This window comes from Cricetulus griseus, chromosome X, assembly GCF_003668045.3.
Source record: "Cricetulus griseus strain 17A/GY chromosome X, alternate assembly CriGri-PICRH-1.0, whole genome shotgun sequence".
NCBI classification, from domain to species: Eukaryota; Metazoa; Chordata; class Mammalia; order Rodentia; family Cricetidae; genus Cricetulus; species Cricetulus griseus.
In genome coordinates, this window is record NC_048604.1 from 68,096,827 (window position 1) to 68,123,500 (window position 26,674).

Here is a 26,674-nt window from a genome sequence, read left to right on the forward strand (position 1 = left end):
AGGCAAGGAAAACAGTTTGGACCTGGTCTCGGTTCCTCTATGTTGTGCAGCTTCCAGGCTGTTCTTCGCCTTGAGTTACTCCATTTTAAGAATGAGTGCCAAGGCAGAATGACTGTACATCTTGTTTACATAAATAATCAACCTCTATTTGTTGGCACAACATGAACACAAACTGATAAATAATTTATTTGTACTGATAAATAATCACACCTGTTAATATATCAAACCTTGTAAAATACACCAGACACAGGTGTGTATCAATCACACAAGATATAACCCCACTATCTGGGACTATAAAGAAAAGAAAGCACCTTAAGAATGAGACATGGCAATTGTCACAGTAAAGGGTCTTTGCTGCAGTTGACACTGTGCCTGGCCAGCAATACTGGAAAGAAGACAAGTCCTGCAGGTGTGATGACCTCAGAGAGTCAAGGGGCAGGCAGCCGAGAGCTGCATCCAGCACCCCAGCAATGGACCACTTTTCAAAGCCCTTGAAGCTTACCCAGGAGAACTTCTCGGTGATCAGCCTGAGCTGGGAGTGAAGCCACCAACTTCTCTGAAAGTATTTACATTCAAAAGCAAGCACAGCATCCTTGGCTACTGAAGTGGCGCCCAGGAGTGATGCTCTAGAGACTCTGGGATGCCTGAAGTATTGACTTGTACAAAAAACATAGATGGAGGGTCCCCGTATACCCCAAGGCTTATCCATTGCACATCTTTTGAACTACCTAGGTGCTGAGAAGGACCCACCCCTACTAGTAGGAAAACATTTCTCTTTCCTTTGTGCAGTTGTTTTTTGATTGGCTTGGTTAGCTTGTTGGTTACCTATCTGCAAAACATCTTGAGTTCCTTTGCGTAATGTGTCCTTAGCAGAGTCTTAGCCTTGGTGGAAATGCTGGTAGTCTGCAGGGGAAGGGAAGAGCAACAGATATCTCCCAAGATAAAATCTTCACCTGAAAAAAGGAACAATGTACCTGTGGTTTCTTTTTGTTTATACATTGATTCTCCCAGTGTTTAGGAAAAAAGTTAATTATTCTAATTTTATTCCCAATATGCTAATTAACAAATTTGTTCTTGCTTAAATTTTTGCCAATAAAACGGACTTCAAAAAAAAGGGCCTTTGCCATTGTGCCCTGGGTTTTGTTTCCCTTACCTGTGACACACAGCCCACTTCAGATTGATACTCCAAACGTCCTGCCATGCCTTGCATGGTGCTTAGTGCTTATAATCTCAAGAGGAATCCAATGAGTTCAGGGCCAGCCTGGTTATAAAGTGAGTACCAGACTACTTAGAGCTACATAGCATGTTCAAGAAATTATAGCAATAATAAAGAGACTGGAATAAAAGAACCTGAGATTGCTAACCACCATGAATAACAAGTAAAATCAGGAGGACTTGTTGAATTAAAGCCAGCACAATTTCTATAACTTATTTGTCATCAAACAATTCTGACATTGTACAAATACATAAACATAACTAGAATTAGGATATAGATCATTTAATACAAGAGGCAAGTGCTTAGCCCCAACTTACAATCCTAGGTTCCCATGTTTTACAAGACAAGTTTCACTGTGTAGCTCAGGCTAGCCTGGCATTCTTGTTGTAGCTCAGCCTGGCCTGGAACTCTCAGTCCTCCTGTCTCACTTTGCCTGTGTGTGGTACTGCACCTGGCTTCAACTGCTTTTTGTAGCTAACTAGCGGAGCGTTTTAAGAACTCAGTAGTACAGTAAAGCCTCACACGTGTTTGATCCTCTGGCTTTGATCCTCAGATTAGATCACTGCCAAAAAAGAAGCAAGGGGCTGGGAGATGTAGCTCACTCAGTCAAGTGCTTGTCTAGCATACACAAAACTGGGGGTTGAGCCTCAATACCATATATACCTAGGTGTGGTATTAGATGCCTGTAATCCTAGCAACTGGCAAGTGGACGCAGGAAGCTCAGACATTTCAGGTTATCTTCAGCTAAACAGTTTTCAAGAATAGTCTGGGTTTTATGAGATCCTGTCTCAAAAACACCAAAAAGGGTGGATGTGATGGCTCAGTTAGGAAAGGAGCTTGTCACCAAGTCTGACAGCCTCTGAGTTCGATCCCTGTAACTCAACATGGTGGAAGGTAAGAACTGACTCCCTCAAGTTGTCCCTTGACTGAACTACACCATGAACACACCACATAACATGTCACCCTAAATAAATGAATATATAAAATGATTTTAAAATGCCAAAAATTTTTTAAAAATTGAAAAGGCAGACTGCCTGACTTATGTAAAAAAAAAAAGTATCTTTTGGAAGGGAAGTTGTAAGTCCTGTCAAAACACCACAGGATTGTTTTGTTTTGTTTTGATATAGTCTCATGTAGCAAAGGATAACCTTGAAATCCCAGGTGTTGAGGTCTCATACATGTATCGCCACACCTAGTTTTATGTGGAGTGCTGGAGATTGAATGCAGGGTCTTGGATACTATGCAAACAGTGTAACAACTGAGCCATATTCTCAGTTTTCGCATCTGTAAAGGGATGATGATAATAACAATATCCAGAAAGGTCATGTAAGGAATGAAAAGCTTAGTATAGGTAAAGGGTGTCGAACAGGGCCTGGCCAGGAGTGCTGTTGTTATTCTGCCTCATCTGTCTATTGACACATTTTGAACTCTCTCGATAAGCCTCATTAGTTTATTTCTGGACTGTGAGCATGGGTGACTCAGTGCAATTTGCAGATTAGATAATTTTGTTAAATGCCTCTGTTACAGTAATATTCAAATACACAGGAAGTCCAAAGAAGAGGGTTATGTAACTCTGTAAAGAGCCCAGCAATTATCAACAATCTTTGTTTACCCCTCTCTTTTTAATGAAAACTCCAGGTGTCCTATCATCTTGCCTAAAAAATGCCCCCATATGCTTCCAACAGATGAGGACTTTAAAAAAACACAATAATACCATTATCACACTTAAAAACTAACAATAATTAGGGAGGTCTTGTCTTTTCTTTTTAATTTTTTTCAAGAAAGGTTTTTGTTGGTCAGTGGTGGTGCCTGCCTTTAATCCCAGCACTTGAGAGGTAGAGGCAGGAGGATCTCTGTGAGTTTGAGACCAGCCTGGTCTACAGAGTGAGTTCTAGGACAGGCTCCAAAGCTACAGAGAAACCCTGTCTTGAAAAAAGGCTTACCTTATTGAGGGGTCCTGAGTTCAAGCCCCAGCAACTGCATGGTGGCTCACAACCATTTTTAATGAGATCTGGTACCCTCCTCTGTCATGCAGGTACACATTTGGGCAGAACACTGTGTATATAATAAATAAATTAATCTTAAAAGAAAGAAAATGTCTCACTATGTAAACCTGGTTGGCCTCCTGTTTACATAGATCCACCTGCCTCTGCCTTCCAAGTGCTGAAATTAAAGGCATAGACCACTATGCCTAGTTTAGGGAGAGTCTTTATTTCATTCTTCATTCTTTTTATTTATTTATTTTTATTTTGAGACAGGGTTTCTCTGTATTGCTTTGGAGGTTGTCCTGGAACTCATTCTGTAGACCAGTCTGGCTTTGAACTCAGAGATCCACCTGCCTCTGTCTCCCAAGTGCTGGGATTAAAGATGTATGCTGGGGGCTGGAAAGATGGCTCAGAGGTGAGGAGCACTGGCTGCTCTTCTAGATGGCCTGAGTTCAATTCCCAGCAATGACATGGTGGCTCACAACCATCTATAATGAGATATGGTGCCCTCTTCTGGTATGTAGACATGCATGCAGGCAAAACACTATATTTAATAAATACATCTCTTTTTTTTGTTTTGTTTTTAAAGGGTGTGTATGTGCCACTGCAGCCCAGCTAGGAAAAGCTTTTCAAACTCCTTTCCCTTGAGAGATGTTGGAATCCTTGATTCATTGTAGATGTAGAAAAGGGGATTAGCCAAGAGAGTTAATGTATGCAAAGCGCTTTGAACAGTATCTGTCACATGCCAAATAAGATACAGAACTGTTATTATGAATCTCTTACCTACTTTAAATTCCTCTCAAAACATCTTATTTCTGTCATTTGAGTGAGGATAACCATTACAGAGTAGGATTTGGAGCTCTGGTGGGGAGTTGCTTGGAGCACTGGATGTAAGCATTGGGGCGGATCAGATGGAACAGGTATTCTGGCACTTGGGAGCCGAAGAATACTGAGTATTACAGTTCGGATGGAAAAGTATCCTGGTGTTCCGGAGCCAAGGAATAGCACAGGTCACAGTAAGCATAGCTGCTTACAGCCCTGCTTCAGGGAAAGGCTTCCCAAGTTCATCAGGTCTGCTTCTGCAGGGGGGTCTTCCCCAGCTAGGAAGGTTTCTCCAGTGTATCAGCTCTGCTCTGGCAGGAGAGGGCTTCCCCAGCGAAGTTGTTACAGTCCAGCTCTGCTCCTACTGAGAGCCCAGAGCAGAGTTTAACAACTCCGCTCTGCCAGGGGAAGGTATCCCCAGTGAAAGTGTTACAAGCCCTGCTTGGCTCCGCCCAGGTTCGTCTCTGCTCCTCTGCAAAAGAAGGTTTCACCCAAACCTCACTCAAGAAATGTATTGGGAGGGAAGACTCCAGGAGAGTGGCTGTCTCTGCCAGGGTGGAAAAGAGCAGAGATTTTCATGGTGGGGATTGGTCAGATTTGAAACCCTGAGCAAGCTCAGGGATTGGTTGTTTCTTTTGTGCTGAGTTTGGTCAGGGACAGAGTGTGTTTCTTTGGCTCTGATTTTAGGGACCTTTCACTGGTCCTTTTTAGCCTTTTGGCTCTAATTTTAGGGCCAAAGTGTGTTTCTGTGGCACTAGTTTCAGGGTCAGGGTGCATTTCTTTGGTTCTGGTTGCAGGGTCAAAGTGTGTTTCTTTGGCTCTGCTCAGGGTGTGTTTCTTTAGCTGGCCCTTCCCCCCTACTTCCCCACCCCTTTTTGCTTATTAATAAAACAACTTGTAAGCATTTGGGGTGGATCAGATGGGTATTCTAGCTTGGGAGTCACAGAATACTAGCCAGGATGGAAAGGTATTCTGGAGCTGGGGAGCCAAGGAGGGCCACAGGTCACAGTAAGCATAGCAGGTTACTGCACTGCTTCAGGGGAGGCTTCCCCAAAGAAGCTGTTACAGTTCTGCTCTGCTCCCCCGGAGAGTGGAGAATGGAGTGTAACAACTCTGCTCTGCCAGGGGAATGTGTCCCTAGCCACAGTGTTACAGCCCTGCTCTGGCTCTGCCCAGGGTGGTCTCTGCTCTTCCACAAAAGAAGGTCTCACCCAAACCTTGTTCAAGAGATAGGGAGGGAAGAATCCAGGAGAGTGACTGTCCTCTGCCAGCCCCAACAGCCATAAGCTGAACAGACACACGGTTTGTATAGGATTCTTAGGGGGGGGCAGAGTTTTTCCAAAGAGATCTCCAGGGTGAGGATTGGTCAGATTTCAATCCCTGAGCTTAGGACAGCTAGATCTCCTGCTCAGGGATTGGCTAGTTTTCTGCACAGGTTTAGGGTCAGATTTGGCTCTGGTTTCAGGGCCAAAGTGTGTTTCTTTCACTGGTCCTTTTTAGCCTTTTGGCTCTAATTTTAGGGCCAGGGTGGATTTCTTTCACTGGCTCTGATTCCAGGGACAAAGTGTGTTTCTGTGGCACTGGTTTCAGGGTCAGGGTGCATTTCTTTGGTTCTGTTTGCAGAGCCAAAGTGTGTTTCTTTGCTCTGCTTAGGGTGTGTTTCTTTGGCTGGTCTTTTCCCCTGCAGACTCCATATGGGAGATTTCTGTTAGATATGATGTCATTATGCAGTGCATGCTGGTCACCTTCCTTCCTTCCTTCCTTCCTTCCTTCCTTCCTTCCTTCCTTCCTTCCTTTCTTTCTTTTGGATTTTCGAGACAGGGTTTTTCTGTGTAACCTTGGCTGTCCTGGAACTTGTTCTGTAGATCAGGCTGGCCTTGACCTCACAGAGATCCACGTGCCTCAGCCTCCCAAGTGCTGGCCTTAAACTCATCACAATCCTGCCTCAGTCTCCAGAGTTCTGGGACTTCAGGAGTGAACCACCACACTGGGTTTCCTACCAGTATATAAAACAGTCATGGGGCTGGAGAGATGGCTTAGAGGTTAAGAGCACTGACTGCTCTTCCAGAGGTCCTGAGTTCAATTCCCAGCAACCACATGGTGGCTCACAGCCATCTGTTATGAGATCTGGTGCCCTCTTCTGGTGTGCAGATATACATGGAAGCAGGATGTTGTATACATAATAAATAAAATAAAATCTTAAAAAAATAAAACAGTCATTTTGTTGGCACACAACCTTCTATTTATCACTCTTTCATATGCCCCTAAGGCCTGAGGTTTGTCTTTCAAAATGACTGAACATCTTGACTAGAACATCTAAAGAGGTGACCACATTACAATTGCATTTATTTATTTATTTAGGGTTTTTTTTTTTGAGACAGAGTTTCTGTGTAAGAACCTTCCCACTCTTCATTTTTAAAGGCAGGGTTTCACTAAGTTGCTCAGGCTGGCCTGAACTCTTTCTATAGCTTATGCAGATTTTTAAAATTTATTTAATTTATTTAGTTTTGCAATTTTATGTGCATTGATGTTTTGCCATGGGTGTTGGGTCCCCTGGAACTGGAATTACAGACAGTTGTGAATTGCCATGAGGGTGCTGGGAATTGAACTCGGGTCCTCTCGAAGGGCAGTCAGTGCTTTTAAACACTGAGCCATCTCTCCAGTCCGCTTATGCAGATTTTGAATTTACAGTTCTTCTGCCTCAACCTCAAAGGTGCTGAGATTCTAGGCGTGTGCCATGAAATCCAGCTACTATTTCTTTTTAATTTTTTTTCCAGAATTCTTCCATAAGCACTGTGTTAACATGATTCCCACTCCTTCCCATAATCATCCCCTTCCCAAACCTCTCAAATACACAACCTCTTCCATTTTTTTGTTTTTCGAGACAGGGTTTCTCTGTGGCTTTGGAAGCTATCCTGGAACTAGGTCTTTGTAGACCAGGCTGGTGTCGAACTCACAGAGATCCGTCTGCCTCTGACTCCGGAGTGTTGGGATTAAAGGCATGTGCCATCAACGCCCAGCATAACATCTTTATAAAACCTGCTGAATTCATTATGTAGCACTTAAATAAGAGCTTAGTGTTTTTCACCCCCTACATGCCTCTTTGTTTTTTTTTTTTTTCTGAGCCAGGGTCTTGCTTATACGTAAGCCCAGTCTGGGCTGGATCTTGAAATTTTCCTGCCTCTGCCTCCCAAACACCTGTGCACCACCACGAACTCTTAGGGTTTGTCCTTGAAAACCTTCAGTGTCTGTTTTAGGTGCAGGCCTTCATCTCTTAACTGAATTCCAAGTATGTTCAGTGCCAAGCACTGGCAGGTAGCGAAAGGGGCAATTACGAAAGTACGAAAGGGGGAATTACGGGCTACTACAATAAGGCAGCCTCCACTCACGAGTTAAAGAGAAACTCGCGCGCATTTTATTCACTCTCTCTATCACTTCGCCCTCAACACTGTCACACGCACGGCCGTGTACGGAAGGAACAGAAAACACCAGCGGTCACGTGAGGACGTAGCCCAATACGCAGCGCCGCGCCAAACTGGCTAACGCAGCCAGCTAGCGCCAGAACTCCAGGGCGCAGGCGCAAACCCTTCCTAGGCGGGGTTCTGGAAACCGCGCTGGAGCACCAGATCCCGGATTGGCCCTCCTGGAGGCGGACGGTTGGCTCTACCAGTCGGGTTCCTGTGCGGAGCTTGCGTAAGGCGCGGGCGAGCGAAATTCAAAGGTGGCTTTTCTGCGATTCCTTTGGCCATGGAGGCTTCCCAGGGGTTAGCGGAAGTCGAGGCTTTGAGCCCACAGCTAGCTGCAAGTTATCTGAGGTATGCTTGGGCCTCCGGACGGGTTAAGCTCACAATCCCTGGCCTGGGGTTGGGGTGGAATGGCTCCCACGTTTACCTAGGAACCATTTGTGTATTTGACCAGATTTCTAACCTGGGGAGCGCACTCCCCCTCCGTCCCCACCCTGCCACGCTAGTCAAATAACTTTCCAGTATGAACCCTTTAAGAGCCCGAATTTCAACTAACTGACGAACTCCTCGAATCTTTCTAACCTGCCAACCATCAGGCCTGGGCCGAAAAGAGGAAAAATGGCCCCTAAGTTGGTAGTAATCGGGTAGTGGAAATGGGATCTAAAAAAGAAATGCTAGTGTTTGATAGATGCCGTAAAGTGCTTTATTTCCTGACCAGAGTGTTACCATTAAAGGAAAGAATGGCCAACTATAATGGGCGGTGAGCTAAGGGAAGGCATCAGCCAGAAAGGAAACAGTTAAGCCATGTGACCAAATAAGCTTTCACCAGATGGCTCAGTCAGAGCTTGGCAATGTGGCGAGAGATATTTAACTATTAAAATTTATAGTACAGGGTTGGAGAGAGGGCTCAGAGATTAAGAGCACTAACTGCTCTAGTAGAGGACTCCCGTTCAATTTCTAGCATCCATATAGTGGCTCACAACCGTTTTTTTTTTTTTTAAAGATTTTATTTATTTATTTATCTGGTGCCAGCAGAAGGCACCAGATCTCATTCAAGGTGGTTGTGAGCCACCATGTGGTTGCTGGGAATTGAACTCAGGACCTCTGGAAGAACAGTCAGTGCTCTTAACTGCTGAGCCATCTCTCCAGCCCCTCACAACCGTTTTTTAACTCCAGTCGTACAGGATCCTGTGCTCTCTTCTAACTTACGAAGTCACTGTACCCATATGGCGCACAGACATACATGCAGGCCAAACACTCATGTCCATAAAATGAAAATAAATAAAATTAATTTAAAAAATTACACAAGCCAGGCGTTGGTGGCACACACCTTTAATCCCAGCACTGGGGAGGCAGAGGCAGGCGGGTCTCTGTGAGTTCGAGGCCAGCTTGGTCTCCAGAGCTAGTGCCAGGATAGGCTCCAAAGCTACACACAGAAGCCCTGTCTTGAAAAACCAAAAAAAAAAAAAATTACACAAAACATAAGCAAAGGGCTTCAAGACATTTTTCTTAAAAACATCCTAATAGTGGCAAACAAGCACCTGTAAGGATGCTCAAAACCACTCATCAGTAGAGGGAAGAAAATCACAACTACAATGTGTGGCATCCCCTTCTGGGACTGCAGTTACAGATGGTTGTGCTGGGAATTGAACCGGGTCCTCTGGAAGAGCAGTCAGTGCTCTTAACCACCCAGTCATCTCTCCAACATGTAGGTGTATGTTAACTTGTAGATATTTTTCAGGCAAGTTTTTACTGTGTGTAGCCCAGGCTGCTCTTGAACTCTCATCCTTCTCTCTCGGCCTCTAGAGTGATGTTATTACAGGTGTGTAACACCAGGTCCCACTGAATTGAAGTTCAGTTTCGGCAGTGAACAGAGCCACCTGTATTCAAAGAATTCTCCCTCAAGGGACCTCCTCTCAGGCAAAAATGTAGAAAAAGAATTTCAAGACAAACCAGAGTGAGTCAAAGTTAGTGATTCTATGAATATTCAGATCTTGGTTCATGTAAGAAAAGGACAGTGCATGGGTGTGTGCATCACAAGAGACTTGACTCTCAGGTGTGTTCATGATGGCTATTTATTAAAAGTCTGTGGCTTTCCAAGGTACATATCTCAAAGGATGTAATTTATAACAAGGTTTGATTTAATCAAGCTAAAACTTAATTAAATTAAGCAAAAATATATGAGCTCGTGTAGAATGTTCTTTTGCAATTGAAATTCTAAGGTGGTTTTATGAGGTTCATTGTTTGGATTTAGGGAGGAGAAGAGTGCTTGGTAATTCGGTGAAACTCAAGGCTACAAACTTATGGCCTTAAATAAACACAGTTTATTTGTTGTTTTTAACATCCTTGTTTGAAATGTCTTTAGAAAAACAGATTCTCTGTAGGGAGTTTTGGCTTTGCCAATGTGTTGGAGTTTCTTGATGCTCCATCAGCAGGAAGGGCAAACTAGATATCTGAATATTAACTCACCAGATTTGCAGATATTTCCACCAATTATATAAGTGGTCTTTTATCTCTCTAAATTTTGTTTTGTTTTCCCCCTCACACCAGGGTATCATTTGTGTGTGTGCACATGCACGGTGGTGCATGTGGAAGTCAGGTCAGAGGATAGCGTGTTCCAGTTGGTTTTCTCCTTCTACAGTGAGGTCTCTGGGATTGGACTCAGGTCACCAGGCTTGAGAGTATGTGCCTTTACACACTGGGCTACCTTGCTGGCCCCACTTTAACGTTTTTATTACATTTACTTATGTCAGGGAGTATACTTGAATGCCATGGAGTGAATGTGGAGGTCAGAGGACAATTTACAGGAGTAAATTCTCCTGCTAAGTCGGTTTCAGGGATTGAACTCAAGTCCTCATGTAGGGCTGTAAGCACCTCTATCCACTTGAGCCATCTAACCAACCTGCCTTTTCTTTCTGTAAAATGTTATATTGTGTAAGATGCCTTCTTACGGTATTATTTGATGCACAGAAAATTTTATTTTTTGCCCTTATTTGTTTAGCTGGTAACATAGCCTGGTTTCCTAAAGTAATACTGGATACTCACTACCATTGAGTGCAAGGAAACCCTTCTTTCTGAAGATATCAGCAAAGCTAGGAAAGAAAGGGCTTTTTGCCAGGCATGATGTGTATGTCTTTAATCCAGCACTCAGGAGGTTGAGGCATCATTTAGTCATTGTAAATTCACAGTACAAATTTTAAGGTAGTATAAAATCCTAGGAGCAAAAATAATTACAAATATTCAGTTTTCATGTGTTTTTGAGACAGGGTCTCATTATCTAGACCAGGCTAGCCATGAATTTGTGAATGATCTTCCTGCTACTATTCTTGAGTTCTAGGAAGTTCTGAGATTACGGGTGTGTGCCAGCATATCCACAAGTATTCAAGTTATGTTTTGTTTTAGAACAGAAAGTGTTTATTTTAGCTTATACTTCCAGGTTACAGTCTGTTATTGTGGGAAAGTCACATTAGAGCAGAGAAAAATGAATGTGTACATGCTTTTTCAAGGTTTTTGTTTTTGTTGTTTTTTTGGTTTTTGGTTTTTTCTTTGTTTTTTTTTTTGTTCTTTGGTTTTTTGTTTTTTGGTTTTTCAAGACAGGGTTTCTTTGTGGCTTTGGAGTCTGTCCTGGAACTAGCTCTCCTAGACCAGGCTGGTCTTGAACTCACAGAGATCCGCCTGCCCCTGCCTCCCGAGTGCTGGGATTAAATAAAGGCATGTACTACCACTACCCCCTGGCCAAGTTTTAGGTTTTTTTGGTGTAGCCCTGGCTGTCCTTGAACTCGCTTTGTAGACCAGGCTGGCCTCGAACTCAGAGGTCTGCCTGTTTCTTCCTCCCTAGTGCTGGGATCAAAGGTGTGCACCACTTCTACCTGGCACAAGTTTTTAATAAGTAAAGTATTTCTTTTTCTTAAAATGTAAATATTCAGTAAGTAAAATATACACAATATTTCAGGTATAGCAACACTGGAATTTTACTTATAAAAAGACGTATAGTTTGGTGTATTAATGATAAGTTTGGTTTTTTTCTTTTTTCTTTTTTTTGGGTTTTTCAAGACAGGGTTTCTTTGTGTAGCCCTGGCTGTCCTAGAACTAGCTGTGCAGACCAGACTGGCCTCAAACTCACAGATATCCTCCTGCCTCTGCTTCCCAAGTGCTGGGATTAAAGGCATGTGCCACCACCACTTGACAAGTTTACAATTTATTATGTGTATGAATGTACAACACCCAAATCCAGGTCCTCTGCAAGAGCAGCAAGTGCTCTCAATCATCAAGCAGTCTCTCCATTCAGGTAAAGTTTTTTTTTTCTATAAAAATGTATTAGTGTCTGTGAGTGCAGGAACAAATGTACCCTAGTGGCAAAGACAACTCTTGGTTTTTTAGAGTGTCTCAGTGTAGCCTAGCCTGCCCTGAAACTAGATATCCTTGAACCTCAGCCTCCTGAATACAGAGATTATAGACATGTGCTACTATGCTATGTAAGTTTTACTTTTTCTGGATAGAAATTCTGTTATTTTCTTTCACAAATATGGGTGGGCTAAGCCATGTGTGCAAAAAAATACATGTGCATGCTTTTTGTATTTATTGCTAGTGAGATCAATTTTTTTAGGAAACAGAAACCTACATCCTTTCATGGTTGTGCTGAAGATTGAACCTGGGGCTTTACATGTGTTAGACTAGTGCTTTCTCATTGAGTTACATCCTCAGCCCAATACATACCTGTTTATAGGAAAACTGTGAACTAAATAATAGTGCATCTATATCCTTACATTGGAATACTATGAAGCTATTAAAGAAGTGTATAGCAGGAAGGCATAGCACATTCTTTTCAATTTCAGTGTTCATGCAGATTATCTTATCAGTACTCTGGCCTTTCAGTTTCTTGATCTCCTTTTTTTGAGGTTCTCTTTTTCCCTTAGGCCATTTAACATCATAGTTGTACCATACGCCTTGCACTACCAGTTACCACAGCACCTCTTTGTATTGACCACCTTACAGAGACATAGATGGATTCTGCTGTGTTTTGACTATGGCTTGATCCCACCAAAGCTCAGTAATTGCCAAAATAAAAGTCTTGAGAAATAGCGGGCTGGGTTTTGGGGGCTCCATCTTCATGAAGGGATTAACTCTCAGAGCAAGTTTGCTTCTAGGTTAGTCATTTTCTGTTTCTACAACAGAATACCTGGGGGGAAACAGTTTAAGATTTATTTAGGTTTGGAGGGGGTGGCAGCACTTAATCCCATCACTTTGGAGACAGAGGCAGGCAAATCTCTGAGTCTGAGGTCAGCCTGGTCTATACAGGGAGTTCCAGGATAGTCAAGGATACACACAGAGAAACAACCCTGCTCAAAAAAAAAAAAAAAAACCCAAAGATTTATTTAGGCTCATGATTTTAGGGGTTTTGGTACATTCTTGGCTGTCTGCATTGCTTTTAGACCTTCCTTGGGTTAAGGCAGAAGCTTCATGGGGGAGTAGCACAGTAGAAGAAACAGGGAGGGGAGGGGAGTGACCTGGGACAATGTATACCCCTTCTGCTCTTCTGGGCACACTGCAGTCACATGCTTCTTCCACCTGGGCCCCAAAACAGGTATCTAAAGCTAAGCAACACAAAAAGGTACATATTACCAGTGTGACATATTTCTGTTGACTTTTTTTGGCTTTGGCTGGCCTAGAGCTCACTATGTAAATCATCCTGGCTTCCAACTCAGATCTGCCTACCTCAGCCTACTACACCCAGCACTGTTGACCTCGATCAACCTGGCTTAAGTTTGGTTTGCCAGTTCTTCAATGTATAAGGTTAATTTTACTCTGAGGGACCCTTTTCCCTACTATACCATTTGTTAGCATGTTATAATGTGCAGCATACATTTAAGGAGTAGGGATGAGGCCTCATCTCCTTGAGGGTAGCAAGTTTACCATATTTGACATCCTTGTGTGTGGGAGATTTGTCTCCATATTTACTTGTTTATTTACTCAGATTTATTGCTGTGGGCTCACGGATATTTCTTTCTTTTTTTATTTTATTTATTTATGTATTTATTATGTATATAGAGTTCTGCCTACATGTATGCCTGCAGGCCAGAAGAGGGCACCAGGTCTCATTATAGATGGTTGTGAGCCACCCCGTGGTTGCTGGGAATTGAACTCAGGACCTTTGGAGGAGCAGTCAATGCTCTTAACCTTTGAGCCATCTCTCTAGGCCTGGGATATTTATTTCATACTTTTGAGTTATATACTACAATTCGAGGTGTTCTTCATCTAAGCATGGGAGTTCAGTTCAGTTGGTTCCTGAGTCACTTTGACATATCCATATCATTATGGAGTTAGGTTTTTCAGTTTTTGGTTTTTTTGATAGAGGGTCTCTTGTAGCCCAGGCTGGTTGAACTCCCAATCATCCCAATCATTTAACTTTGGAATTCTGGGATTATAGCTGTGCACCACCACACCCCATTCAAGTTAGCTTTTGGGGGTTTTTCTACTTCATTATTCTTCTGAATATATCTCTACCAGCACATTTAACTCAGTGTATTTAAATCACAAAAGAACTACTTTTCTTGGACTCCAAGTTCATCTTACATGGTTTATTTCTTGCTATGTTCCTAGAATCAGCTGTTTTCAGAGAGCTGGTTCCTTTAATTGTGGAGTTATATTAGAATCCTAGGTGTGGCACTAAATATGCTTATTGCTACTATCATTGCTTCTAAACCGTTTTTGATGACAGAGAGCAAGTAAATAAACATATATAATAACCCATGTGTATACATGTCTAGATATATTTTTCCCTTTTATCTTTGTTATTTTTTGTTATTTCTAGGTATTTCTTTTTCTTTTTTTTTTTTTGGTTTTTCAAGACAGGGTTTCTCTGTGGCTTTGGAGGCCGTCCTGGAACTAGCTCTTGTAGACCAGGCTGGTCTCAAACTCACAGAGATCCGCCTGCCTCTGCCTCCTGAGTGCTGGGATTAAAGGCGTGCGCCACCAACTCCCGGCTCTAGGTATTTCTTTATAACCATTTTATCTGCATTAAAGTAGATGTGGATTTGCACTGTTGTCCCCAGTTCTGATCTGTCCCTCCATGCCTAGCTCTCACCATGCCTATTGTATTTAGCTCCCATAATCTGTCATCAATCACTTTACCTGTTCAAATCTGGTATCCATGAATTGCTTTTAAAACATGAAGTTCTAATGATTATAAGAAAAACAAGCACCAGCCTTATTCTCAGTTTGTCCTATACTATCACAACATAGATCATTGCTGACACCAGATGGGTGGAGGAAATTCACACATTTGCACACATACTTTCAAGCGAGTCTAGCAGTTTCTATTGCTGTGATAAAACATCATGACAAAAACAACTTGTGAGGGAAAGGGTTTATTTCCCCTTACAGTTTACAGTTCATCATGAAGGAAAGAAAGTCAAGGCAGGAAATGTAGCAGAGACCATGTTGTTGGTCTCTGTGGTGCTGTTTAGTGGCTTGCTCAGCCTTCTTTATTTACAAACCCCAGGACTACCTGCTCAGGGGTGGCACTGCCCACAGTGGGATGGGCCCTCTCACATCAATCATTAAAATACTACACCTATAGACTTGTCTATAAGACTGCCTTATGGAAGCATTCTCAATTAAGATTCCCTCTTTCCAACCAGACTGGTAGTGTGTACCTTTAAACCCATCACTTGGGAGGCAGAGGCAGGTACATGTCTTCAAGTTCCAGGCCAGCCAGGGCTACATAAAATGATCTTGTCTCAAAAATCCCTCTTCTCAGATATGTTATAGGTTTGTATATAATACAAATATATATTTGTGCCAAGTTGACAAAAACCAACCATCATAGGCTGAAAGTCCTAACCCCTTGATCTATATATGTCTAATAGTATATAGATGATTTGTGTGTGTGTGTGTGTGTGTGTGTGTGTGTGTGTGTGTGTGTGTGTGTGTGTGTGTGTATATAGGTGTGTGGGTCCATGTGCAAATATACATATATCATAGGAGGTTGGGTACAACCTCAGCTGCCATTCTTTAGGCTCTTTCTCCCTTGCTTTTTGAGATAGTATCTCACATTGATCTGGAACTCACCAATTAGGCTAGGCTGACTGGCCAGCAAGACTAGGATCCTCCTGTCTCCACCCCCCAGGTTTGGGATTCTAAGTGCATGCCACTACTTACACTTTTTGCATGGGTATTGAGGAGCAGACTTAGGTCTTCATGCTTGTACAGCAAGCACTGTTCTGGCTGACTGTCTTCACAGACTATTTGCAAATTTTAAAACATTTTATGTGTATGTTGTACCAGGCTTTTTCTTTTGGGTCACCAACCAGCTCCCAAATCATGACATGGAGATTTATTATTTATGAATGCTTGGCCATAGCTTAGGCTCGTTTCTTGCTAGCTATTATAACTTAACCTGTTTCTCTTCATCTATGTTTTGCCTCGGGGCTTTTTACCTTTTCTTTTTTTTTTTCTTTTACTGTGTCTGGCTGACTGATGGCTGATGGCTGCCTGGTTTCTGGCCCCAGGCGTGTCCCTCTTCTTCCCTCATTGTCCTCCTTCTCTCCTCTCTCATCTAGATTTCTCCTACTATTCTCTCTGCTCACCAGCCCTGCCTAGCTTTTTTTAAAAAAAGATTTATTTATTACATATATATAGTGTTCTGCCTACATGTGTGCCTGCAGGCCAGGCAGAAGAGGGCACCAGATCTCATTATAGATGGTTGTGAGCCACCATGTGGTTACTGGGAATTGAACTCAGGACCTCTGGAAGAGCAGCCAGTGCTCTTAACCTCTGAGCCATCTCTCCAGCCTGGCTGCTAGCTTTTTATTAGACCAATCAGGTGCCTTAGGCAGGCAAGGCGAAACAAATGCAACACATCTTTACATAGTTAACAAAGTCAGCATAAACAAATGTAACATCCCTTCACATAGTTAAAGTAATATTCCACAGCATAAACAAATGTAAACACATCTTTGCCTAGTTAAAATAATATTCCACAACAGGGGAGGAGGGATGGGGGTGAGGGGAGGGAGAGGGAGTTGGGATTTACATGTGAAACAAGCTTGTTCCCAACTTGAACTAATAAAAAAATTAAAAAAATAAATAAAATATATTCCACAACAGTGTGTGTCTGCGTGCATGTATACATGCACCATGTGCACGCAGGAGCCTCTGGCACTTACTTCATACCTTACTCATTTTTGCTTTGTTTTGGAGATAGAGTCTTTCCATGTAGATCTTGCTATTCTGGAGCTCAACATGTAGATTGGAGTTGCAAACAGAACTGAACCCATGATCTCTGCCAAGACAGTTCTCTTAAGCACTGAGTCCCCTGTGATGATTTTAATACAGAGTTATTATATAAATGCACTGTGTACTAGGCAACTGAGAGGAGGGAATCTCAAGAAAATGCCTATGTAAGATCAGGCTGTAGCCAAACCTGTAGGGCATTTTCTTAATGTTGATGGGGGAGGACCCAGCCCATGTGGGTGGTGTCATCCCTGGGCAGGTGGTCCTGGGTTCTATAAGAAAACAGGCTGAGCAGACCGGGGGAAGCAAGCCAGTGAGCAGCACTCCTCTGTGGTATCAGCTCCTGTGTCCAGTTTCCTGCCCTGTTTGTTTTGATGATGAACAATGATATAGAAGTGTAAGCCAAATAAACCCTTCCTCTCCAAGTTGTTTTTGGTCATGGTGTTTCATCATAGCAATTGTTCCCCTAACTAAGATACAATAAGTACAATTATTGGGGATATTGAGACAAAACAACAGAACAAATCCACCCCTGGCATGGGGTAAGAAAGAAACCTTAAGGGAGGCCTGAACTGTATCTCTTAAAAAAACTTTTTACTGGTATGTTTGTTTGGTTGGTTTTTCCAGACAGGGTTTCTCTGTGTAGCTTTGGAGCCTATCCTGGCACTCTCTGGAGACCAGGCTGGCCTGGAACTCACAGAGATCTGCCTGCCTCTGCCTCCCGAGTGCTGGGATTAAAGGTGTGTGCCACCACGGCCTGGCTACTGGTATGTATTAATTATATAAAATAGTGGGTTTCCTTATGACACTTTAATATATACGTATGTATGTATAGACAGTACTTTGGTATTTATCTCCTCATTACCCATATTTAAAATGATTTGTAGTACCATCTGTTTATTTGCAAATAACATGATTTCCTTCCTCTTCCTCCTCCTCCTTTTTTTTTTTTTGAGACAGAGTTTTCATGTAGCTCTGGTTGTCTTGGAACTGTTGTGTAGATCAAGCTGGTCTCATACTCAGAGATCAGTCTGCCTCTGCCTCCTAGTGCTAGAATTAAAGGTGTGTACCGCCATGCCTAGTGATTTTCTTCTTAGTAATATCTGTGCATGTAAGTATATGTGTGTGGCCTCTAGGTGAAAAGCATTAGTGTCAATAACCTAGCTATGTTTATTGATCTGTGAATTCTTACATCCCAATACAGACTCAGAAAAATTGATGTTGAAGCCCAGAGATCTGTGTCTTAATAAGCCCCCTCTTAAGAAAGTCTATAGAAATTTGAGAATCATTGTCTTTAGTTTTCTTTGTGGTACTAGAGATTGCACCTAGGGCTTTTCGAATGTTAGGTAAGTGTTCTACCGCTGAGTTATATCACCAGTCTGAGAATCAATTTTTTTTTTTTTAGTTTTTTGAGACAGTGTATAGCTCAGGTTGACTTTAAGCTAATGATGTCCTTGCCTCCACTGGAATTACAGGTGTGAGGTATCACACCTGACGATGAAAATCTTTAAAAGATGAGCGAGGTGAAATTAGTGTAGTGAAAGAGGAGAGTGTTCTAGGAAGAGAGTGGTAGTGTGAGCCTGTACTTAGAGGACTCAGAGAAGCATAATGGTATAGGGACCTAGAATAAAATTTGTAAGGTATAGGGGCCAGTCCTGATGGTGCAGGCCTTTGATCACAGTACTCAGGTGGCAGAAGCAGGCAGACCTTTGAAATTGAGGCCAGGCCAGTCTGGTCTAGTCTACACAGTGAGTAGTAGAATAGCCAGGGCTACTCAGGAATACCCTGTCTCTAAAACAAAAAATGTGTAAGGTAGGAAGTGACTAGTAAAGGCAGAGGAGTCATAGGTTCTTGGCTATGTCAGAGAGGATTTGTAATACCAGATGAAGCAGCTTAAAACTTTGTTAGACTATGGGTCCAGAGACATTTTTTGATGGGGGATGTCCTGTATGCTGTAAATATATGTTTCTCTTCCTGGTTGATGAATAAAGCTGTTTTGGCCAATGGACAGGCAGGATTTAGCCAAGTGGGAAATTCAAACAGGGATAAAGGTAGAAGGCAGAGTCAGAGAGATGTCATGTAGCTGCCAAGGAAGCAAGAGGTCCAGGTATCACCGGTAAGCCAAGACTACACGGAGATACACAGATTACTAGAAATGGGTTAATAATTAAAGAGCTAGCAAATAAGAAGTCTGAGCCATTGGCCAAACAGTTTATAATTAATATAAGCCTCTGTGTTTATTTGGGACTAAACAGCTTCGGGACCGGGTGGAACAGAAACTTCCATGTATAATTTTTTGAGTTAGTATCTTCTTTGAATGCTTATGTCAGGTGTTTTGCCTATTGATGCTATACAGTTCAGTGACATTCATTATGTTCACATAATTGTGAAAGTGGTGTGTTCAAATAATTGTGCACCTTTCACTGTAACTAATTTAAGGACATTTTAATTACCCTCCAAAGAAATCCATAACTGTTTAGCCATCACCTATCTAGCCCTAGTGGGTTATAAAGTGGTGCCTCATTGTAGTTTGGTTTGCATTTCCCCATAACAAACACAGAGTATCTTTTTTATGTTCTTATTTACCTTTTATTTACTTTGTTTTGTGTTTTGGGGGTTTTGTTTGTTTTTGTTTTTAGTTTTTCAAGACAAGGTTTCTCTGTGTAACAGCCCTGGCTGTCCTGAAACTTGCTTTGTAGACCAGGCTGACCTTGAACTCACAGAGGTCTGCTTGCCTCTGCCTTCAAAGATCTGGGATTAAAGGCTTGCGAAACCACACCCAGTTCTATAAAGTGTTTTTATTCTCATTTTTGAGGAACCTCCATATTGTCTTCTATAGAGGTTGTACTAATGTACATTTCCATCAGAATGTAAAGATTGTTCCCCACTCTGGAATTTTTGCTTTCTTGCTAGCATTTGTCTTAGTTATTCTAAGTTGAGTAAGATAGAATTTCTTTTAATTTTTTTACTTATTCTTAGTGTGTGTGTGTGTGTGTGTGTGTGTGTGTGTGTGTGTGTGTGTGTGTGTTTAGAGAGGTCAGATGACAGCTCTGGGGACTTGCTTCCTTCTTTCTATAATGGCTTCCAGAGAGTGAACGCAGGTTGTAAGACCTGTGCTGAAAGTGCTTTTACTGGCTGAGCTTTCTTGCTGAGCCAGGATGGAGTCTCATTGTAGTTTTGATTCAAATTTCCCTGGTGACTAATAATATTGAACATTTATTTATAAATCCATTGTCCATTGTGTTTTTTGAAATAGTTTCCTGTAACTCAGATTGGTGTCAGATTTGCTGTTCAGCTGAGGCTGGCCTTAAATTCCTAATCCTGTCTCTGCATTCCTGTCTCAAAATTCCAAATTTTGAGATTATAGGCACACACTAATATGTCCAACTGTATTTCTTCTTTTTTGTTTGTTTTGAAGCAGGGTCTTAACTCTAGACCAGGCTGGCCTAGAACTTTCAAAAAGACTTTTTATATCTTATCTACCTACCTACCTACCTACCTACCTACCTACCTACCTACCTACCTACCTATCTATGTATCTATGTGGGTGTCCTCTGACCTGAAAACATGACAGAGGACAACCCAAAGAAGTCACTTCTTTTCCCCCACCATGTGGGTTCCAGAGATCAAACTCAGTCAGGCTTGCTGACAACTCCTCTACCCACTGAGCCATCTCATCAGCTCTGGCCTTGAACTCTTGATCCTTTTGTCTTAGCCTCTGAAGTGCTTGGAGTACAAGTGTGTTTTTTTTCTGTGCTATCCTGAATTAAGGGCTTTAGAAATACAACTTAGTTATAGGTCTGGATGAACCTCAGCTGGTAAAATGCTTGCCCAACATGCACAAAGCCCTGAGTTTGACACCCCGGACCACACATACAATTGGACATAGCACATGCCTATAATCCCCAGCACTCAGGAGGTGGGTTAGAGGCCAGGGAATGTGAAGTTCAAGATCATCCTTGGCTATATAGTAAGTTTAAGAAGAACTGCATGGGGTACTTGAAACTGGCCAACTACAGTCTGGACTTAAAAATGGGCTCTGAAGCTTTTGTAGATAGAATGTTCAGTCTGTTTCTTTCTGTTCCCCTCCCTCTCCTATATTGGGAATTGACCCCAGAGGCTCCTTTATGCCAAACAAGTATTCTAGCACTTGAGCTACATTCCTAGTCCCATGTCATATTTCTTTACCTTTTTTTAAATAGATATGTGCAAGAAGCCAAAGAAGCAGCTAAGAATGGAGATCTGGAAGAAGCATTGAAACTTTTCAATTTGGCAAAGGACATTTTTCCCACCAAAAAGGTGGTCAGCAGAATCCAAAAACTACAGGAAGCTTTGGAACAGTTGGCAGAAGAAGAAGAAGAAGATGATGATGAATTTATAGATGTGTGCAGCTCTGGCTTGCTGCTTTATCGAGATCTGTATGAGAAACTCTTTGAGCACCAGAAAGAAGGCATCGCCTTTCTCTACAGCCTGTATAAGGATGGAAGAAAAGGAGGCATCTTAGCTGATGATATGGGACTGGGAAAGACTGTTCAGATCATTGCTTTCCTGTCTGGTATGTTTGATGCTTCACTTGTGAATCGTGTGCTGTTGATCATGCCAACCAGTCTCATTAATACATGGGTCAAAGAATTTGCCAAGTGGACTCCAGGAATGAGAGTCAAAACCTTTCATGGCTCCAGCAAGGATGAACGCACTAGAAACCTGACACGGATTCAACAAAGGAATGGCGTCATTATCACTACATACCAGATGCTAATCAATAACTGGCAGCAACTTGCAAGCTTTAATGGACAAGAATTTGTATGGGACTATGTCATTCTTGATGAAGCCCATAAGATCAAAAGTGCCTCAACCAAGTCAGCAATATGTGCTCGTGCTGTTCCTGCAAGTCATCGCCTTCTCCTCACAGGAACACCAATCCAGAATAATTTGCAAGAACTGTGGTCCCTATTTGATTTTGCTTGCCAAGGCTCCTTGTTAGGAACATTAAAAACTTTTAAAATGGAGTATGAAAATCCCATTATTAGAGCAAGAGAAAAGGATGCTACCCCTGGGGAAAAAGCCTTGGGACTTAAGATATCTGAAAATTTAATGGAAATCATAAAACCCTATTTTCTCAGGAGGACCAAAGAAGAAGTGCAGACCAAAAAGGCAGACAACCCAGAGGCTGGACTTAGTGAAAAAAATCTAGGTGTTGAAGCCATTTGTGAGATGCCTTCTCTTACCAGGAAAAATGATTTCATTGTTTGGATACGTCTTGTGCCTTTACAAGAGGAGATTTATAGGAAGTTCGTGTCTTTAGATCACATCAAGGAGTTACTAATGGAGACACGATCACCTCTGGCTGAGCTGGGTGTCTTAAAGAAACTCTGTGACCACCCTAGGCTGCTATCTGCACGAGTTTGTCATTTGCTGAATCTAGGAACTGCCACATTCTCGGTTCAGGATGAAAATGAGCAAGAAGTTGCCCCCGATGTGGACAGCATTCATCACTTAACTGACAATGCACTGATGCAGGAGTCCGGAAAAATGATATTCTTAGTGGCCCTGCTAGAGAGACTTCAAGATGAAGGACATCAAACTCTGGTGTTTTCTCAGTCAAGACAAATTCTCAACATCATTGAGCGCCTCTTAAGGAATAGGCACTTTAAGACATTGCGAATCGATGGCACAATAACTCATCTTTGGGAACGAGAAAAAAGAATCCAGTTATTCCAGCAAAATAAAGAATATTCTGTTTTTCTACTTACCACTCAAGTAGGTGGTGTTGGCCTAACATTAACTGCAGCAACTAGAGTGGTCATTTTTGACCCAAGCTGGAACCCTGCAACTGATGCTCAAGCTGTGGATAGAGTTTACCGAATTGGACAAAAAGAGAATGTTGTGGTTTATCGGCTAATCACTTGTGGAACTGTGGAGGAAAAAATATATAGAAGACAGGTTTTTAAGGACTCATTAATCAGACAAACTACGGGTGAGAAAAAGAACCCATTCCGCTATTTTAGCAAACAAGAATTAAGAGAGCTCTTCACAGTTGGGGATCTACAGAACTCTGCAACCCAGATGCAGCTTCAGTCTCTGCATGCTGCTCAGCGGAGATCTGATGAGAAACTAGATGAGCACATTGCCTACCTACACTCACTGGACATAGCAGGAATCTCAGACCATGATTTGATGTTCACTCGTGATCTGTCTGTTAAAGAAGAACTTGCCATGGTAGAAGACTCTCCATACATTCAACAGAGAGTTCAGAAAGCTCAATACCTTGTTGAGTCTGAATCTCAAAATACAATGGAAAGACAAAGAACTGGAACTGAAGAGGCCTGGCTCAAAGCATATTCATTTCCTTCTCAACAGAAGAAAGGTCCTGCATTGAACAAACCCCAGCCTCAAGCTTCACGCCTTCTGACTAATCCTACCCAGGTAGAGGATATCAGTTCTCAAATGGCCAGTATAACCATTTATGATCAGTCTGCAGAGAGTGAGCCCCGAGATGACTCCAAGGCACATGATGTTACTTTGCTGCAAGGTGACCAGCACCACTGTGAAAGTGCATTTGATGCTGGCTCTGTGGCTACTTCACCCCAGGGGACTGCAAGTATAGGAGGGGTTTGGACTGACTCTTTACTGGGACCTACAAAATGTTTTGCAGCTGAAAGTGAAGCTGTGCAAGAGAAGGCATTACAAGCATCACCTGGGCAAGAGGCCCTGCCAGAGAACCTCCTGGGAAGTTTTAATGATTTACCTACACAGTCCATCAAGGCTGATCCTGGGCCAAATTTAAATCTAGAGGATAGTGTGCTTTCATGTCACTGCAGTCCCACAGCAAATGAAAATCAAAACATAGAATCAGATGTGCACACAATTGAAATATCCGATGTCTTGTCAGCATCCCCTAGTGCACTGCAGGGTGCTCAAGCAAGCGAGGCCCAGTTGGAAGTGAGGCCCCAGCTGGAGTTGGAAGAGGGCCTTTTAGAATCACCACCACAGTATGCATGTGATTTCAATCTTCTCCTGGAAGACTCTACAGGCACTAGACAAAGTCTCTCCAGCAAGTTTTTGGAACATGTTGAGAAAGAAAATAGCTTGCAAAGCCCTGCAGCTAATTCCAGGGCAGAGTCAGCACTTAATCTCAGTTTGGATTCTTCTAATAAGAGTGATGAAGAACCAGAAGTGATTAGTGTGAAAACCAGAAGCAAAGCTAGAAGGATTCTCTCAGATGATGAAGGTGAAGAAGATGCTTTTAAAGGTCCTTCTGGCACAAGTTCATTTAGCATCTCTCCTTTTCAGTTCTCATCCGTGAAACAATTTCATGTTTCAACTCCCAAAAATGATGCCAATCCATCTGCAAGGTTCTTTTCCCCAAAATTACCTGGTAGTGTGAATACATCCTTCAATTCCAGGAGATCTCTGGCATCTAGGAAGTCTCTGATCAATGTAGTTTTAGACGACATGGAAGACATGGAGGAAAGGCTTGATGAGAGCAGTGAGGAGGAGAGTGCTCGAGGTCATTCAGAAGAAGAGAGCAGTGATGAAGCCATAGCGTGCACAGAAGAGGATCCATCAGGGGAAACACAGGCTTCAGGAAACAAGCCCAGCAGCTTGACTGTGCCTGAGCCTACTTCTCTGGCCCTGGAGAGCTCTCCCTGTGCCCCTGAACCTTTGTCAAGTGACCCTTTGGTTGAACCTCCCCAGGATCCAGCAGTGGAGGCTGCTAACGACTATGAGACACTTGTAGCTCGTGGAAAAGAACTGAAAGAGTGTGGGAAGATACAGGAGGCTCTCAACTGCTTAGTTAAAGCACTTGACATAAAGAGTGCAGATCCTGAGGTGATGCTCATGACTTTAAGCTTGTATAAGCAACTTAACAACAGTTGAGGACTTCAGAGCCTGGTTAGTGTGTCTAAAATGAGACTGAATGTAGAGGTTTTGTTCAGTATTTCTTCCCTTGAACTTTTTTTTCCTTTTAGGCATATTTTACAAACTTTCAGAAGTATTTTTTTTTATTTTTAATTGATACTTCCTAAAGTTTTTGTGAAACAATCCTGGTTATATTTTACTCTGAAAAGGACCATCTTGTCTGTCAGTTCAGATCAGAAAATTAAAGTGACTTTTCTCAAGTGTTTTCTTTTTCATTCATTTTCTTTCATGAACTGATAGGCAGATGTATACAAAAACTCTTTAGTTACAAGAGATTGTCATTTAGCATTCCAGATCCTAAGACATCCCTAGGAAAGTGGTGTTTGTGCTTCTGGCTTAGCTGCAGACAGTACCTGTGTTGTCATTCTCCAGCACTCCTAGTCATTCTACACTCACCCTCGACTGCTTTTCTTCAAACCAGTTATGTTGTGGGTTTTGTTTGGTTCTTGGTTTTTTGTTGTGGTTTTTTTTAAAGTTTTTTGAGACAAGTTCTCTACACAGCCTTTGCTGTGCTGGAACTCACTTTGTAGACCTGGCTGCCCTGGAGCTCCCAGAGATCCACCTGCCTCTGCCTCCCAGGTGTTGGGATTAAAGGTGCTTGATACTCTGCCCCACTTATGCTGGTGTTTTGATGCTATCCTATCCTCTCTTTGGGTTGTAGACTAGATAGAATCTGATTCACCCTCAGAAACACAAGTGCACAGTGTCACCCAAGAACTAGTGTTTAGAAAGTGCCTACTGGATATTGATCACATCTTGCTTAATCCTTATCATAACCTTCGAGGCGGAGGTGTGTGAACTGCCCATGATGAGATAGTAAGGCATGAAACAGACTTAACCTTGTCCTGAATAAAAAGCAAGTATGTAGCACTGTTCTCTTTTCATCATTTCTGACACCCAGTGTGGTAGGGGGAAGCCATACTAAAACAACCAATGCCCTGCAATTCAGTTCAGATACTACCCAGAGTTGGTATGTAGGTCTCAGTTCTACAAAGACTGCCTTCACAGGGTAGTATGAAGGAATTTCCTTTGTTTTTGTTTTTCGAGACAGGGTTTCTCTGTGGCTTTGGAGGCTGTCCTGAAACTAGCTCTTGTAGATCAGGCTGGCCTCGAGCTCACAGAGATCCACCTGCCTCTGCCTCCTGAGTGCTGGGATTAAAGGCGTGTGCCACCAACGCCCAGCTGTAAAAGAATTTTCTTGAGGCTGGTGGTGGCACATGCCTTTAATTCCAGCCCTTGGGAGGCAGATCTCTGAGTTTGAGGCCAGCCTGGTCTGCAAATCTAGTTCCAGGACAGCTAGGGATATTACACAGAGAAACCCTGTGTTGATAAAACAAAAAATCAGCTGGAAAATCTTTATTTCTGAAGCAGTATGGCATTTTATTATAGTCATACATTTTTTTTTTTTTTTTGGTTTTTCAAGACTGGGTTTCTTTGTGTAGGTTTTTAGACCAGGCTGGCCTCGAATTCAGAGATCTGCCTCCGGAGTGCTGGGATTAAAGTTGTTTGCCACCACTGCCTGGCTTCATTATACAATTTTATATGTATATGTAAATACAGCAGTTAAAAATTTTAAATACAGATACAATGAACTATCGAAATGGCTCCATGAGTAAAGGCACTTGCTGCCAAGTCCAAGACCTGAGTTTGATCCCCAGGACCCATATGGGGAGAGAACCAGCTCAGCAAGTTGTCTGACTTCCACATATTTGCTGTTGCACATAAGATACACATACAAAATAAGTATAACTTAGATACCATTGGAGTTGGGAGACAGCTCAGTGAAGTTCTTGCTATACAGAACCTGATGTAGTTATAAGAGTTATAATCCCAGTATTGGGAAGATAAAAGAGGATCCCTGTGGCTTTCTGATCAGCCAGCCTAGCTGAATTGGTGAGCCTCAAACTAATAAGAGACTGCCAATCTCAAACAAAAAACCACTAAGATGGACAGCTTCTGAAGAATATCTGGCCTCCACATGTACATAACATGGCTGAACAAAGACACACAATTTTTAAAATAGATAAGAG

General features: G+C 42.4%; 1 protein-coding gene across 2 annotated transcripts; it reads left to right on the top strand.

The window, feature by feature from the left end:
• Positions 1–7,649: 7,649 nt before the first annotated feature.
• Positions 7,650–25,511, top strand: Ercc6l (ERCC excision repair 6 like, spindle assembly checkpoint helicase). 2 transcript variants are annotated; one of them, XM_027431741.2, is made up of 2 exons: positions 7,650–7,838; positions 20,924–25,511. In XM_027431741.2, the coding sequence occupies exons 1-2, from the start codon at positions 7,771–7,773 to the stop codon at positions 24,600–24,602; spliced, it is 3,747 nt and encodes a 1,248-aa protein (XP_027287542.1). In that variant the 5' UTR covers positions 7,650–7,770; the 3' UTR covers positions 24,603–25,511. The 2 variants fall into 2 exon arrangements, with proteins under 2 accessions (XP_027287542.1, XP_035305816.1); XM_035449925.1 differs by lacking the exon at positions 7,650–7,838 and adding an exon at positions 11,687–11,775.
• Positions 25,512–26,674: the final 1,163 nt, after the last annotated feature.